Source organism: Primulina eburnea, chromosome 16 (genome assembly GCF_022965805.1).
Source record: "Primulina eburnea isolate SZY01 chromosome 16, ASM2296580v1, whole genome shotgun sequence".
NCBI lineage: Eukaryota > Viridiplantae > Streptophyta > Magnoliopsida > Lamiales > Gesneriaceae > Primulina > Primulina eburnea.
The window spans coordinates 9,000,201-9,015,358 of record NC_133116.1 but is presented as its reverse complement, the minus strand read 5'-3'; the positions used below and the strand labels follow the sequence as shown (position 1 = coordinate 9,015,358).

At 36.3% G+C, this 15,158-nt stretch overlaps 2 protein-coding genes and 1 pseudogene across 6 annotated transcripts; 2 read left to right on the top strand and 1 right to left on the bottom strand.

The window, feature by feature from the left end:
* Positions 1–73: 73 nt before the first annotated feature.
* On the bottom strand, positions 74–3,327 carry LOC140816171 (glutamate-1-semialdehyde 2,1-aminomutase, chloroplastic-like). The gene is made up of 3 exons (XM_073175252.1): positions 3,006–3,327; positions 2,029–2,202; positions 74–1,358 (listed from the first exon to the last, which is right to left on the bottom strand). The coding sequence occupies exons 1-3, from the start codon at positions 3,192–3,194 to the stop codon at positions 291–293; spliced, it is 1,431 nt and encodes a 476-aa protein (XP_073031353.1). The 5' UTR covers positions 3,195–3,327; the 3' UTR covers positions 74–290.
* A 1,150-nt stretch (positions 3,328–4,477) lies between these two features.
* On the top strand, positions 4,478–10,363 carry LOC140816238 (synaptotagmin-2-like). 5 transcript variants are annotated; one of them, XR_012114501.1, is made up of 10 exons: positions 4,478–5,733; positions 6,457–6,698; positions 7,545–7,563; positions 7,768–7,973; positions 8,150–8,259; positions 8,358–8,456; positions 9,036–9,456; positions 9,539–9,646; positions 9,737–9,786; positions 9,966–10,363. XR_012114501.1 is itself a non-coding variant. In XM_073175356.1 (8 exons), the coding sequence occupies exons 1-8, from the start codon at positions 4,958–4,960 to the stop codon at positions 9,638–9,640; spliced, it is 1,959 nt and encodes a 652-aa protein (XP_073031457.1). In that variant the 5' UTR covers positions 4,478–4,957; the 3' UTR covers positions 9,641–9,671. The 5 variants fall into 5 exon arrangements, 2 of the variants coding, with proteins under 2 accessions (XP_073031457.1, XP_073031456.1); XR_012114500.1 differs by having other exon boundaries at positions 9,947–10,363; XR_012114502.1 differs by having other exon boundaries at positions 9,555–9,646; positions 9,947–10,361.
* Positions 10,364–13,013: 2,650 nt separating this feature from the next.
* LOC140815992 (tRNA pseudouridine synthase 1-like) lies at positions 13,014–14,438 on the top strand (annotated as a pseudogene).
* The last annotated feature ends 720 nt before the right edge of the window (positions 14,439–15,158 follow it).

Sequence of the window (15,158 nt, the reverse complement as noted above, 5' to 3'; positions counted from 1 at the left end):
TTCAACAAAATATACAAACTAAAAAAAAAAATCACATACATATGACTAAAATCAACATTTTGTCAAAAATCTATGGACATCCTCTGGAAAACTCTACTAAAATTGAGGTCTTTTAAAAGTTCTCTGAAAAGAAAATAAACAGAATGACATATTACAAGTGATCTACCGATCCGAGGTTTCAGAAACTGACTACTTGTCTCAACGCACATATAAATAGGTTACAAAAAAGACATGCTCACCATGTAACAGGCAGGCAAATTATGCGAAAACCACAGCAAAAAAATAAAAGATTACAAAGTTCGGAAAACCACCTCCGCCGCGTCTATAGTTTGCTGAATATCCTCAGGAGTATGAGCCAAGCTGGTAAAACCGGCCTCAAACTGAGAAGGAGCCAAGTAGACACCTTGCTCCAGCATTCCTCTGTAAAACTTTGCGAATTTTGCAGTATCACTCTTCTTTGCATCATCGAAGTTAAAAACCAGGCCTTCTGTGAAAAAGAAACCAAACATCCCATTTATATACCCACCACAGATTGCATGACCGGCCTTCTTTCCGGCATTCAGGATACCTTGAATCAGTTCACCCGTGATCTTGTTCAAATACTCATACGTGCCTGGTTCTTTGAGGCGTTTAAGTGTGTGGATTCCAGCAGTCATTGCTAATGGGTTCCCACTTAGTGTTCCAGCCTGATACATTGGCCCTGCTGGGGCAACCATCTCCATGATCTCTCGCCTCCCTCCATAGGCACCAACTGGCAGGCCACCACCTATAATCTTTCCCAGTGTGGTCAAATCGGGAGTTATGCCAAAATATTCCTGAGCGCCACCATAGGATATACGGAAACCGGTCATAACTTCATCGAAAATGAGAAGAGCCCCATTATCTTTGGTGATCTTGCGCAAAGTGTTGAGAAAATCAAGTGTTGGTGGGATAAAGCCGGCATTTCCTACAACCGGTTCAAGGATAACAGCTGCTATTTCCCCTTTGTTTGATTCAAAAAGATTTTCAACCGTGGAGATGCTATTGTAAGGAGATGTTAATGTCCCAAGAGTAGCTGCCTTGGGAACACCGGGGGAATCAGGGAGTCCTAAGGTAGCAACCCCACTTCCTGCCTTAACGAGGAATGGGTCAGCATGGCCATGGTAGCAACCCTCAAACTTGATTATCTTTTCTCGGCCTGTAAATGCACGTGCCAATCGCAGTACACCCATACATGCTTCTGTGCCGGAGTTGACAAACCGAACCATTTCTATGCTTGGAACAGCAGAGATTACCATTTCCGCCAGGACATTTTCTAGGAGACATGGAGCACCAAAGCTGGTTCCTTTTTTCATTGTTTCAGCCAAGGCAGCCAGTACCTGCAGATTGTCAATATGCCAGTGTTACATCATGAATGCATAGCATTTTAATGTTTTTTATTGTCAAATAATTAAGCAGCTTCAACAGTGTACGTGGGAAGTCTTTCGAGTGTGCTTTGAATCAAGATCATATCTCAGATGGTCTAACATGGTGAAAACGAAATCAGATTTTCAGACGATATTTACCCTCGTCCGCAATAAATTTCTAATCAGCATGTTCCAAAACTCATAATGTAACGTCAGGAGAATAACATTCTAAGCAGCAGCAACAACAACAACAACAATAAGAAAGTCTTTCTCCCACTTTATGTAGTCGGCTGTATGAATTCTCCTTCGCCAGTGTGCTCTATCTCCTATTCCCATCTATATTTAGATAAATTTATCCTATTTTATAGTGGCTCGCCAAAGAAGACTTTTCCTCGGTTATTGTACTTATTTTTCATGGTCTCACAAAAGACATTCTAAGCATTGCAGAAAATTAGAAACCTTTACATCCACCAATTCCAGAAACAAAGTTAGAAGGTTATTTCAAATTTTAGTGCCTACTTTCCATATCTATTTAAAAAATAACTGAATACCGCACATGTTCTTAAGAGGTTCTCATAACAGGCAATCAATTCTTAGCCATCTTTCTCAACATAGATATGAAGTAAATAGAAAAATAATAAACCTCATCATCGGCATGCCCAATGATGGCTGGCCCCCACGATCCAACATAGTCAATGTACTCATTGCCATCTATATCCCACATGCGAGACCCCTTAACAGAGTCAATCACAATAGGCTGACCGCCAACTGATTTGAAAGCACGTACAGGGGAATTCACACCTCCAGGCATCAACTCCTGTTAATATTCAAAGTGCACATAATTTTTATCTTATCTAATCAAACACATACTTCAATAAAAGTGTATATCATCCAAAAGCTTTACCCTCCCCTTTCTGTGAGCCCGAATTATTCCTAACTTGTTAAACTCCAGCATTCTTCGACTCAAGTTATTTGGGGAACAGATAAAGTATGTAAGTCAATCATTAATTTAACTCTTAAGACACTGAACCAATATATATTTGTTAGATATTGTAAAAGAAAGAGTAAAACAAGATAATTTTTTCCCTTCTCCACCATCCAAATATGGAAGACACTGCCCAAATGCCAAAAGAAACTAAGATAAACCTTTGCGAATCATGCTGAGAATTTTCTCCCTTCTCCACCATCCAAATATGGAGGACACTGCCCAAATGCCAAAAGAAACTAAGATAAGCCTTTGCGAATCATGCTGAGCTGCATCGGCGTGGAATTGAAATCCATAGAAAGCACGATCAAATCTGAACTCTAACATTTTAAAAGGTCCCATTTACGTGCTACAAAATGCACAGTTATCATTTGGTCGCAATTTATACTTAACTCCAAGCGAGCCATTATTCACCCACACAACAATCCACATTATAAAAATGAACCCTTTAAAGATCTCTTTTACATAATAAATGGCAACATATTAAATTTCAACCAACATCTAATCCAGAAAATCATAAGCTCCCAGAAGTCGAAATGTGGCGCAATCGACTTTCATCCCACACGAGACTATGAACTCCAAACGCATAATCGAAGAATTCTTAAGGAGCGAATCGCGGAACATTAAAAGAGTACCTTGGCGGCGTTGAAAGCTTCCTCCGATTTCTTGAGAGTGTAAGTTTTCTTGCTTTCCTCGACCGCGGAAGATGATGAGAGCGCATTGACCCGGATGAACGAAGAAGACCGCTTATGGCGGCGGTGAATAGAGGTTTGACTCAATCTTGAAGGACATAATAGACCTACACCTACGATTGCAGCCGCCATACAGAACGGTGGTGGACTTTCCGGCCGTGGCGGCGGCGTAAATTTCCGATTCTGAAATGAAGCTACACAACACAATCTTACCCAAAGAAGATAAGAATAAAAGATAAGAGCAGATAGTCCTTTGTCTCCGATTGGTCACTCAATTCTTCCATGTAAAAATTTGGACCAAAAAAAAAATGTCAAAATAAAATTTTAAAAAATTATATGAATTAAATTAATTTTTACATATATTTATATAATCATTATATATTTATATAAATTTTTATTTATTTTATGAATGATTTATTATTTCAAGATTTTATGACATCTTGCTCGTGTAATTCAATATATTTTTTAAGTAAATCATATCTCAATTACAATCATATCGTTCGAGATTTTCGATAATGGTTCACATTTTTCCTAGAAATCTTCAAAATCCTAATGCATTCATTGTCATTTTTGTACACCATATAAACAAACACCAAATCAAGATATTATCAATATCGAAATGGATTTTGGAAATGCAAATTTGAATTTCAATGGATAGTCTGAGCATCTATATTCACATCTTAAGTGTATGATCTGTTTGAGTTGATAAATATGTCACACTAGTGTATAATCGTTCGAACAAAAAATGATATTGTAGTTTAACCAAATCTTTTTATTTAAATCTTTCTTTTTCGTGCATACATACACTTTCAGTTTCAAATATGTGATCATCTAAGTACTTAAAACCTCATCACACAATTTGTTATTACAAGGGATAATAAAAAAAATTGGATTCCTTAAAATGACCTAACCAATAACACAGACATAGGAAGCATTGACATAAAAAATTATCGATATCAATATAATTTATACAAAAACTCTTATGAAATCGTCTCACAGATCTTATATAATCCGATTAATATAATATGGACCAAATCAATTCGTTTGCAGATAGATTCGCGAGTCTGTTTCGGAAAAAAAAAAACCTATTCAAGTTCATATGGTTCATAAGAAAACCGACCGACTCATTATTAACTTATAAATCAGACTACGTTAATTTTATATATCAAACGATCATTTTTATCGCTCATAATACACATAAAAAATTCAATATAAGCATATAATTATTAATTAAATTCTTTTATTCTTTTATATTTTATCATTATATTACCCATTAAAAAAATTTAATTATCATATAACTAGTATCGAAAATATAAATTATAAGCATATAATTATTATATTATATTGTTTTATATATTTTATATTGTTTTATAAATATATAAAATTAATATATGATAATGAGTGTAAAACACGTGGTTCCAATAAAATTAACCCAGACGGTGGTGGGCTGGTCAGCTGTGATTCTCCGACCCATGAGCACCAAAAAATGAAGCCTGCAGCCGACCACATTTTCCACGAACCGTACACGTCTTCCGCCCATCTGTTCCTGCCCAATTACCGGTTTTTGTTCGTTTCCCAATTTCTTTTTTGTGTTTTCCCATTTTTCTTCGGAGTTCAAAGCCGGATTCAGCACGAACTTGTGATAACTCATACCAGTTTTTGCATATTATTTCTGTTCGATTTGTTTGGTGTGCTGAAGAACTTTTTCGATACCGGATTTGTGGAAACATCGCTAATTGTGTCATATTTCTAGCTGGAAGATGAGGAATAAGGATTAAGGGTGGCGCAATAACTGGATGTTCTGAATTCATTCATGTTTCCCGATTACAGTAGCCACGTAGGAGTTGGAAATCGTTGTTGTATCGAGGTTGTGGTGATTGGGAACTCGTGATTTAATGGTTCTGCAGTCAGTTTCCGGTGCTTCACCCCTTAACTCCTGTGATTTCTCACAGAAAAGCCTCGTCTTGCCATCAATTTCCCAAGCACACAGCAAGAGACGAGAGAGAAGAGTTGTAATTAAAAATGTGAGATGGGTTCTCCTTCAAGCTCAAGCCTGCGTCAATGGCGGGAACGCCCAGCACCACCATTTGGACTTGGCCACCAGAAGAGGCGCCAATAACATCGTCTTGAAGCGATTTTCTGACGGCCGAGATTTAGATTATGCTTCTTTATCCAGGTTTGATGGCAGTAGTCTCTACTATAATTCGACTTTTGGGCAAGATCCTATTGTAGATAAGTTGAGGAGTCAGCTGGGGGTGATTCACGCTATTCCCTCTCCAACTCAGATAAACAGTTCCATTTTTGGTCTGTTTGCCTTCTTCTTTTTTGTGGGAGTTGGTTTTGATAAGCTGTGGACCTCAAGAAAGAGAGATACTGGCAGCAAGCCGGAGAATCGGCTGCAGGTGCCGACTACCCTGTCGATGATTCTTGAGAAGGATTTGCAGAGGAAAGAGTCGGTAGAGTGGGTGAACATGGTGTTGGGGAAGCTTTGGAAAGTTTATAGGAGTGGTTTTGAGAATTGGATAATTGGTTTGCTGCAGCCAGTCATTGACAATCTCATGAAACCGGATTATGTGCATAGGGTTGAGATCAAGCAGTTCTCATTGGGAGATGAACCATTGTCTGTTAGGAGCGTTGAGCGCCGGACTTCCCGTCGTGATAATGACTTGCAGTGAGTTTTATTTTCTCAGTGTTGCTTTGCTTTTTTGTGATTTCATCACTTGATTTTCATTTTATTTATATTATTGAACAACGAGTGGACCGAGGATGTGACTCAAGTAATAGCAAGCAACAAGAGAACATACAGCTCGATTGTTAGATCAAAGGTTTGATGTTTGGAATGGATTTTCAAGTTATTGCCAATCCATCACTCCATGCAAATGCCAATAAAATTGTATGTCGAAATTCATTCACAGCGAGGGATCAACTGAACTGTGAAACACGGACCTTGAAAACATTCTTCACCTTGATTCTACGTACAGAGGATCTATAGGCATTCCTTTTCGTTGTATAGGGATTTTATGTAATTCATGGAGTGGAAGATATTTTGAACGGATCAATTTTATCACCCAAGTCACAAGTTGCTATCTCAGAACACAATGCTTACTTTCCATGATAGTAATGTGAACCTCTTAATCATTTTCCAATAATTTGCTGCTGAGTTTGGTCATGTCTTTTTGGAATGCTTACTAGTCTTCTTACAGATTTTAAAATCTATCATCTGGGAACATTCACATAATTATTATCTAGAGGCAGTCTCGTTTGGAAAGAGTAGTGTTGTTACAATGCATTGTATTATCGATTTTTTTTCACCTACAAATGATGCTCTACAAGCAATTTATCGTAGTACAGAGTTGTATGGAACTTAATAAATGATAATTTTCTTGCTACCAAGGTATCTGATAGGCCTCCGCTACACTGGTGGTGCACGTATGCTCTTGAGTGTGTCACTTAAATTCGGCATAATTCCCGTTGTCGTGCCAGTTAGAGTGAAAGACTTTGACATTGATGGTGAACTGTGGGTCAAACTGCGATTGATTCCAACAGAGCCATGGGTGGGAGCTGTTTCTTGGGCTTTTGTTTCTCTCCCAAGAATAAAGTTCGAGTTGTCACCATTTCGCTTATTCAATCTAATGGGTATGCTCACACCTTTTTGTTGGGTTCTCTTTATCAGGACACTAGTTAAAGTATCAGATTTACCATCTATTTTGTGTGAGGAAAGCTAAAAGCATCGGTAGAAAATATGAAAATGGAAAAAGCAAAAAGCAAAGGAATTATTTTAATAAAGTAATCAAATGTAAATTGTGAGCTGACAACGCGCTATCAAGCTGCGCCACATCCCTTCCCATGCCTCCTTATCCATATCTAGCTACTGACTATGGTACACAACTGTCAATAATAAAAAATATTGTTTCCAGATATCTCAATTCATCAAATTTCTTAAAGTGTTCCTTTCTGTTGTTTTCTGCTCAATTAGTTCACCCTTTACAAGAAAAATATTAGGTGTCGTCGATACTGTGGAAAACATTAAGAGTAATAGGAAAGCTTCTATCCTTGTCTCGATGTGATGATTAGTAACATATTGATAAGGAAGATGATTTCAATTTGTCATCTGTTAAGTCCTTTGGAATGCATGTCCCTTTTCTTTGTTAATTCAAACTTTTATCACCTCAAAGCATTGCAAATTTAAATTTTCTGTTTTTTTTGTTTGAAATGGAGCAGGAACCTCAGAAATCTCGATTCACGTAAAAAGTATGATGTTTGAAGGATTGTATAGAATTGTTTTCTCCGTGCTGTGATGTTTCCTGAATCTAGCTAATATGTTGAGATTATTTTTATCTGTTTTTATTCTATCATCACTTCTAGAATGCTCTCACACAATTCATGTTAGCTGCACAACTATTTGTTTTCATATATTTGGAGAATCCTACTGATTTTATTTTTATTATTATTTTGTTTATTTTTCATGTGTGCCGGTGACAGCAATTCCTATCCTCTCAATGTAAGTGATATCTCCTGACTATTTCTTATATGTAGTGGACTTTCTTTGAACATATGACTGGATTCATCTTTTATTTTGATATATAAAAAACTTTCATTGGTCATATTATATTCTACTTTCTCACGTGATCTGTTGAGAATTTAAATCATATTTATTTATAATACAATATAACCCCGAGGCTGTTGGTTTATTATATCTCTTCAGGTTTTTGACGAAACTGCTCACTGTGGATTTGCCTCAGCTATTTGTGCGTCCAAAAAAGATTGTTCTTGATTTTGAGAAGGGAAAAGCTGTTGGGCCTGTTCCAAGTGATTCAACATCTGGAGAAATTCAAGAGAGAATTAATAACTTTGCTGGAGAATTGTCAGTGACTCTTCTAGATGCACGCAAACTCTCTTATATATTCTATGGTATAAATTTTACTTCTTTTACCATGTTCTACTTGGTATTTTAGCAGGGTATTTAGAGAGCACCAGTTCTTTTAAGACGCAATGTCAAGCTTATCTGCCACTGCTTCTGATTTACATAGATTTCTCCTGACATAGTACTTTGACTGTTTGACAAATTATCATCCTTTCATGTTCAGGCAAAACAGATCCATATGTAATTTTAAGATTGGGAGATCAAGTAATACGAAGTAAGAGAAACAGCCTAACTACTGTCATTGGACCTCCTGGAGAGCCAATTTGGAATCAAGTGAGTTTTTTTCAATTGTGTGAGAGTTTCTGAGCTCATGTTTTCTCATGAATGGAGGTTTATACTGCTGCTAATCATAATTTTTTTTCACCTTATAGGATTTTCATATGTTAGTTACAAACCCTAGGAAAGAAAAACTAGGTATTGAAGTAAAGGACACGCTCGGAATCACGGATTTGACAGTCGGTACTGCAGAGGTAAGATATCTCAGACCTGCTAATACTGCTTGGAATTCTTTTTTTGGCTGCTTTCAGGAAGTTATTTTACATGTTTTTGTTGTTTTATTTCCATCCTCTTGAAATTTAAATGATTCCTTACCTCAGAAAGTGGTAAGTTATTTAATATTATTCCATGTTTTGAGTTCTTTTATTTATATCTACTTCTTAGAAGTTCAAAAGAATATACAAGGTTTTTCCATTGAATCATGATATCTTGGAAAAGGGGAAGTTGTCCAGCTTATCGGGAAAGGCCCCACTGATGGCTATCATTAAAATGCCAAGGCAGATTGCAGAGTGGTTCCATTGAGAACCACAAGGGGCTGGATCTCTGCTGTAGCATTTTCCGCTTCTAACTGTCACTGGTTAAGCAGTAGTTAATGAAAGAAGTCATCGTCGTCAGTATGTTGTTAATATTTACGGTTAACTGCCGTGATCCCCAAACGATCTGTCTATGTGCGCTGAATTCATGTGTACTTTAATTATTTGAACTGTAAAAAACTCCTAATTACAGTATTACCTATAAACATTTGCAAACTTTTTATGAAGAACTGTTTTCAGGTTGATCTTACTTCTCTGAAAGATACTGTTCCAGCAGACAGGATAGTGGTACTCCGAGGTTGGGGCCTGTTTGGAAAGGGATCTGCTGGAGAAATTTTACTGCGATTGACATACAAAGCATATGTTGAGGATGATGAAGATGAAAGGCTCGAGAAAGTCTTCATAGATACAGGGGCATCGGACTATGAGTTTTCAGATTCTGATGAATCATATGCTGCGACGTCTGAGCTGCGTAAAGAATCTTTCATGGATGTTCTATCAGCATTAATGTTAAGTGAGGAATTTCAAGGGATAATGACATCTGAAACAGTAAATACCAAGTCTTCAGATGCTGGCACTGGTAGTGACACTCCAGACATGAATGGGCGTGCTGTTGAATCCATCCCACAAAGTCCTGGAAGTAACACTGGCGGTTCTAGAGGTATACTTCTTCGAGTTTACGAATAAGTAGTGCTTATTTTTTTAATTTTGAGTGACCCAAGGTCTTTATAATTTTCAACTAGGAAAACTAATTTGCAGGATCTTTATTTTGGCTTGCTTTGATTACGAGTATTTCGGTCCTCATAGCTATCAACATGGGCAACTCAAGTGTATTCAATCCTTAATATGATGTGAGTCACATGATCTTGCTCAGGATGGACCACCATATGCTCTTATAATTATGTAAGAAATCCTAATTCTTGAGTTTGTTCATAATCCAGGAACCCATAACGAAATCCCATTATTCGATCTTTAGATCATATTTTGATAGGTATGATGTTATTCATAAGAATATTATTGTTTTCATGTTCTTGTATATTCTTTTATTGCAAAATGATTGCATAAACTATGGGGATTTCATTCCATCGTGCTGTTTCCTTTCCTTTGCTTTAGATTTACAATATTAGTTCCCCATCAATGTAATTTGACAGGCACTAAATTGTTGCACAGGCTGGGAAATTTGAGTCCAGCTGTCTCCCCGATGGTTGCGTCGAATAGATGGATTAACCTTTCACCATACGAGGTTGTGAGAAGAATACAAGATTTTTACTTTAATCTTCACTAGATCGACGTCACGAGAAAAATTGTTCATTTCGGCCGCAAAATTTTGAGCTTTCCTCTCTTCTCAAAAGGTGTCCTCTGCTGTCTGTAATTAAACCTTGTGCAGCTTGGTTCCATTTTGATCGTTGAGCACCGCAGTTACTGGAAGCATGTTGATTTTGTAATTAGCTGTCACATTTAATTTTCAACTGTGGTTCCCATTTATTTTTTCCCTTAATGTTTTGTATAATTGGGTAAATAATGTACATTATAAATAAGAGTTTACGCTCCATTTTTTGTTATCTACCATTCATTTCAAATTTATTCATAAACGAAGTGTAAATAACAAAAAATGGGGTGTAAATATCAGCTTTAATTATAAATATGGCTAATTGTTTTATGTAACATGTCGTTTGGCCTATTTCGAGTTCAAGCTGCATGAGGAAAAAATAATGTCACTTTTTTCCCAAAAAAAAAAAACACACATTCCTATTAATCAGAAAAAACACTCATTTATACTTCTATATGAAAAAATGACCCAAATGTCATATATCTTTGGTCTATTTTTAAAAAATCTATACCACCCCTATTCTAACACACTTAATTAGTGGTACTTTTTTTAAAAAAAATCATATTTTAATTTCATTCGGACATGTTATATTTTATCAACAAAAACTTGTTTGGTTTTTTATGCAACTATAATGCATGTTCTTCTTATTCTTATAAAGTAGATATATTTAATCATGTTTTCTATTTTATAACAATTTTATATCATGCTTAATGTAATTTGAATCATTTTTTTTTTGTCGATCAACACAGATTCTTTAACATATATTGTATTGTTTATTCATTTTTTCGAATAATTAAACTTTATATAACATGTGTTCAAATTTTTTCTCCGGGATATTCGATATATAAAATTTTTTGATTCATTTTTTATTATCACCGTGTTAAGTTGATATTATCTAAAAAAAATTATATATGATTCTTATGGTTTTTCTATGTTTAATTGTTTTTAAAAAATTTCAAATAAATTTTTTATTTTTCATAATATATATATATATATATATATATATATATATATATATATATTATAATGGTTATCTTTATTATTATAAATAATTATATGTTGTAGTGAAATATTAAGTTGTCAATTGATAGATTTTTCTAATATCAATTATTCGATGAAAATGTTGAGAAAATATGATGTACTTGAAAAAATAAATATAGTTATTTATTAATTCATAGTTCTCTTTATTCCTTCATTTTTTCCATTTCATTTAGTTTGAAATATGATTGTAAATCAAAATTCGTACCGACGAATAATTCGACTATTACGTCGAAGAGTGAATGACATTTTTTAAAAATAGAAATTCTACAAGTAAAAAGTTTAATTTATATTTTAGATTTGATATATAAATATGTATTCATCTTTCACATAATTAATTATTTGTATTTAGACATGATAAGATGAAATTCTATCATCTTATTTTAAATAAATGATTTGTCCGTTTAGTTTATGATGATTTATTGTTTTTTCATTGGAATTGTTATTATTTTGAGACATAATTATCCAACACTTTTGGAAAGAAAAAATTAAATTACAATTATTTGATTTAAAATGATACATAACCTAAAATATAAGGTAACAAAACCAATTTTGAGGTTGTAGTGTTTGTCGTTTGTTTTGTGAAAGAATAATAATATAGAAATAACAGAATTTTGGTGGAAACATATTACGATGATGTTGTACTGAAATTTTTTGATGATTATAAATTATCTATATATGTCCAAAGGAGATAGCTGAAAACTTATTTAAGTATGAATTTAATTCACTCATAGGGAAAATATAAATTTAAACATAAAGAGAACCTTAGAAAATCAAACAAGAAACATAACAAGTTTCATTTCAAATTAGAAAAATTATTTACTAAGAACAATTACGTATTGTCAATGATGGTGAAAGATGCAGATAAACCAAGTGGGACTTCAAAAAAGCAAGAGCATATCAAAGGGAGTAAGACCCGAAGTGTGGACGACTCAAATAAACAAAATAAAAGATCATAAGAAAAAACAAGGTAACTATCAAAGATATTAATCAACATTAAATTCAATAATGAAAAAGACACATGTAAATCAGATACAATAGAACAAAAAACATGAAAAATATTTTTTTTAAAGATGAAAAAATATTGAATTATTCAAAAATCAAACAAAGAAAATATCGGAGAAACCCCAAATTTCCATTTCAATTTCTAGTAGGGACACATTTCTTTTCTCTCAATGTCATACACTCAAAAATTTCAATATACCTTGAGAAATAAATCGTTGTTGCAGCACACAACTAATCTGTAACGAGTATCGCTGGCTTCCTTTCTCACAAGATGATCATATTTCTTGAATATTGGATTCGTAAAATGCTGTACAACTTTAGCTTTAGGGTTTTTTTTAAAATTTAATTTTTTGGGATATTTGTTTCTAAACGTGGACGTTTTGGAATACAATGTCACACCTAAACAAACGAGGTTTTATAATATTTTACCGGAATTCGATTGTGTTTACGAGAGTTTATGGTCTCTCCAAGCATGTAACCTCAACTTCAGGAAAAAAGGAAAATAAAATTGATGCTAAAGTAAACCGAGAGAGTTTTTTAGACAAAAGGAAGGGAATTGTTCATGTATTCAGATAAATTTATTGATATCTGAAAAATAGATCAAAATGGATCACACCTAACGATTTGATTGAATAAATAATATGACATTTCTTGTGTAACGATTTCACGAATCTTTATTTATGAGACATGTCAACTTTACCGATATTCACAATAAAAAGCAACACTTTTAACATATTAAAAGTAATAGTTTTTCGTTGATGACCCAAATAAGATATTCGTCTAAAAAAATACGACTCGTAAGATCGTTTCACATATTTTTGTCCTAATTCTGAATGGACTAATAATGTTGTACTTCAAACAAACCTACTACTGTATCCATCTGCATGAGTAACACACCACTGATTTCACCATAAATATGGATGCTTCTACTCAAGTTCAACTGCAACTCTGCAAGAACAACAACCAAAGCCCAAACGTCCAAAAATGTCGGCCACCACCTCCGATGACGAGGATAATTATGAGAATACCGCCGCCTTTTCCGCTGGCGATGGTGAAAATCTTACGAAAACACCAAGGTTCAAACGGCGAAAAATCGCGATATTTTTTTCTTACTGCGGAGTGGGATACCAGGGGATGCAGAAAAATCTCGGAGCGAAAACCATAGAAGGCGAGCTCGAGGAAGCTCTATACCATTCTGGTGCTGTTCCCGAAGCTGACCGGGGTCAGCACAAGCGGTTCGACTTTGCCAGGTCCGCCAGAACCGATAAGGGCGTTAGTGCAGTTGGTCAAGTAGTGTCTGGTTGATTCTATATCGATCCGCCCGGATTTGTCGAGAGATTGAACTCGCACCTATCCACCCAGATTCGGATTTTTGGTTACAAATGCACCACGCCATCCTTCAGTGCTAAAAAGTTTTGCGATAAGCGCCGGTATGTTTACTTGATCCCTGTTTTTGCGCTCGATCCATCTTGTCATCGCGATAGAGAGAGTGTCGTTTCTAGCTTAGGTTCTGCGAATGATCTCGTTAAGTGTTTGGAGTGTTTAGAAAGAGGGCGGAAGGTCGCTGGGTTGATGGGAAAGCGGAATTCAGAGTTTAAATACGCATACGAAGATGCTGCAGTCGATTCAGGCACTTCGTTGAACAATGCATATGCTTTATCAGAACAGGATGTTGCCGCGAGTTCTGGAAATGATGTCAATGATTCAATGAATGCTAATGGCGTTAAGAGAACAAGATCAAGTTTTGTTATGGAGAGGAGGTGAAGGAGAGGTTTAATAGAATACTCATGAATTACGAGGGAACACACAACTTCCATAACTTCACTTCCAGATTCAAAGCAGAGGACCCATCCGCCAAACGATACATTATGTCGTTCACAGCAAATACCACATTAAATGTTGATGGAATTGAATTTGTGAAATGCGAGGTTGTAGGGCAGAGCTTCATGCTTCATCAAATACGCAAAATGATCGGTCTCGCAGTTGCGATCATGAGGAACTTAACCCCGGAGTCGTCGTTTGAAACCGTTTTTGAGCAGTGAGCACACGATTTTTGAACCCCTATACTTGGTCGAACTTTTTTTTAAAACGACGTTCTTTTGACGCTAACTTGCATTTTTCATGGGTTCAGGAAAGTTGACATAAATGCACCTGATGTCGACCGGGCAAATTGGGTAGTAGCCGGTTGTGCAATCTGCCAAGTCGGGTGTTTGGATATATGTGCGATTGGAATGCTTTATTGCGAGTTGCTGGTGGTCTGGGAAGATTGAGTTCCCTGTTGCCTGAGGACTAACGCCCGGGATGACCTGAGTATTAATCCTGAAATCACAGAACGTTAGGGGGGCGCCGGAAATTGTTTCGGCGTATCCACTCCGAAGCTCAAGTCAGTGATGCACGCAAAAGAAGACCTAGAGAGAAAATAAGAATATTTGTGAGTGCTTGTGAGTATCCAGAGAAGAGTTACCTCCTTGTGTAGTACCTACAGGGGGTATTTATAGATGAGTCAAGTAGGTGACTTGCCCGCAAAGTTCGGGTGGTGGCCACGATTCGGGATGGTGGGCCCCGTTGTAAAATAATGGGCCACGTATTAAGTGTTGACCTGGTCATAGAACGTGGGAGGATGGGCTCCGAGATTTCCGGAAGACGTGACGATAAGGGAGAGACTGAGCTTTTTTCCCGGGCGCTTTCCACCCGGGTGCCCCTGAGGTGTTTCTGGGACCGGGAAGCTTTTACCCCGGGTGATGGCTTGCCGAGTAATTCATTGTGAATTCTTCTGACACTTGGGTGCGTAACTCGCCTGGTATCTGAAGATCCGGGATCCTTCTTTCATACCGGCTCTCTGCATGTAGTCGTAATTTGGGATCTCCTCCCTGCTCTCCTCTCGCCCGAGTGCAAGTAATCTCCGGGTCGGGAGCTTTACCCGTGCCCGGGTTCCCTTGGGGGCATCACCACTCCCTCCTAAAAAAGTCGGGCTAGAGTCTATCTCGCTG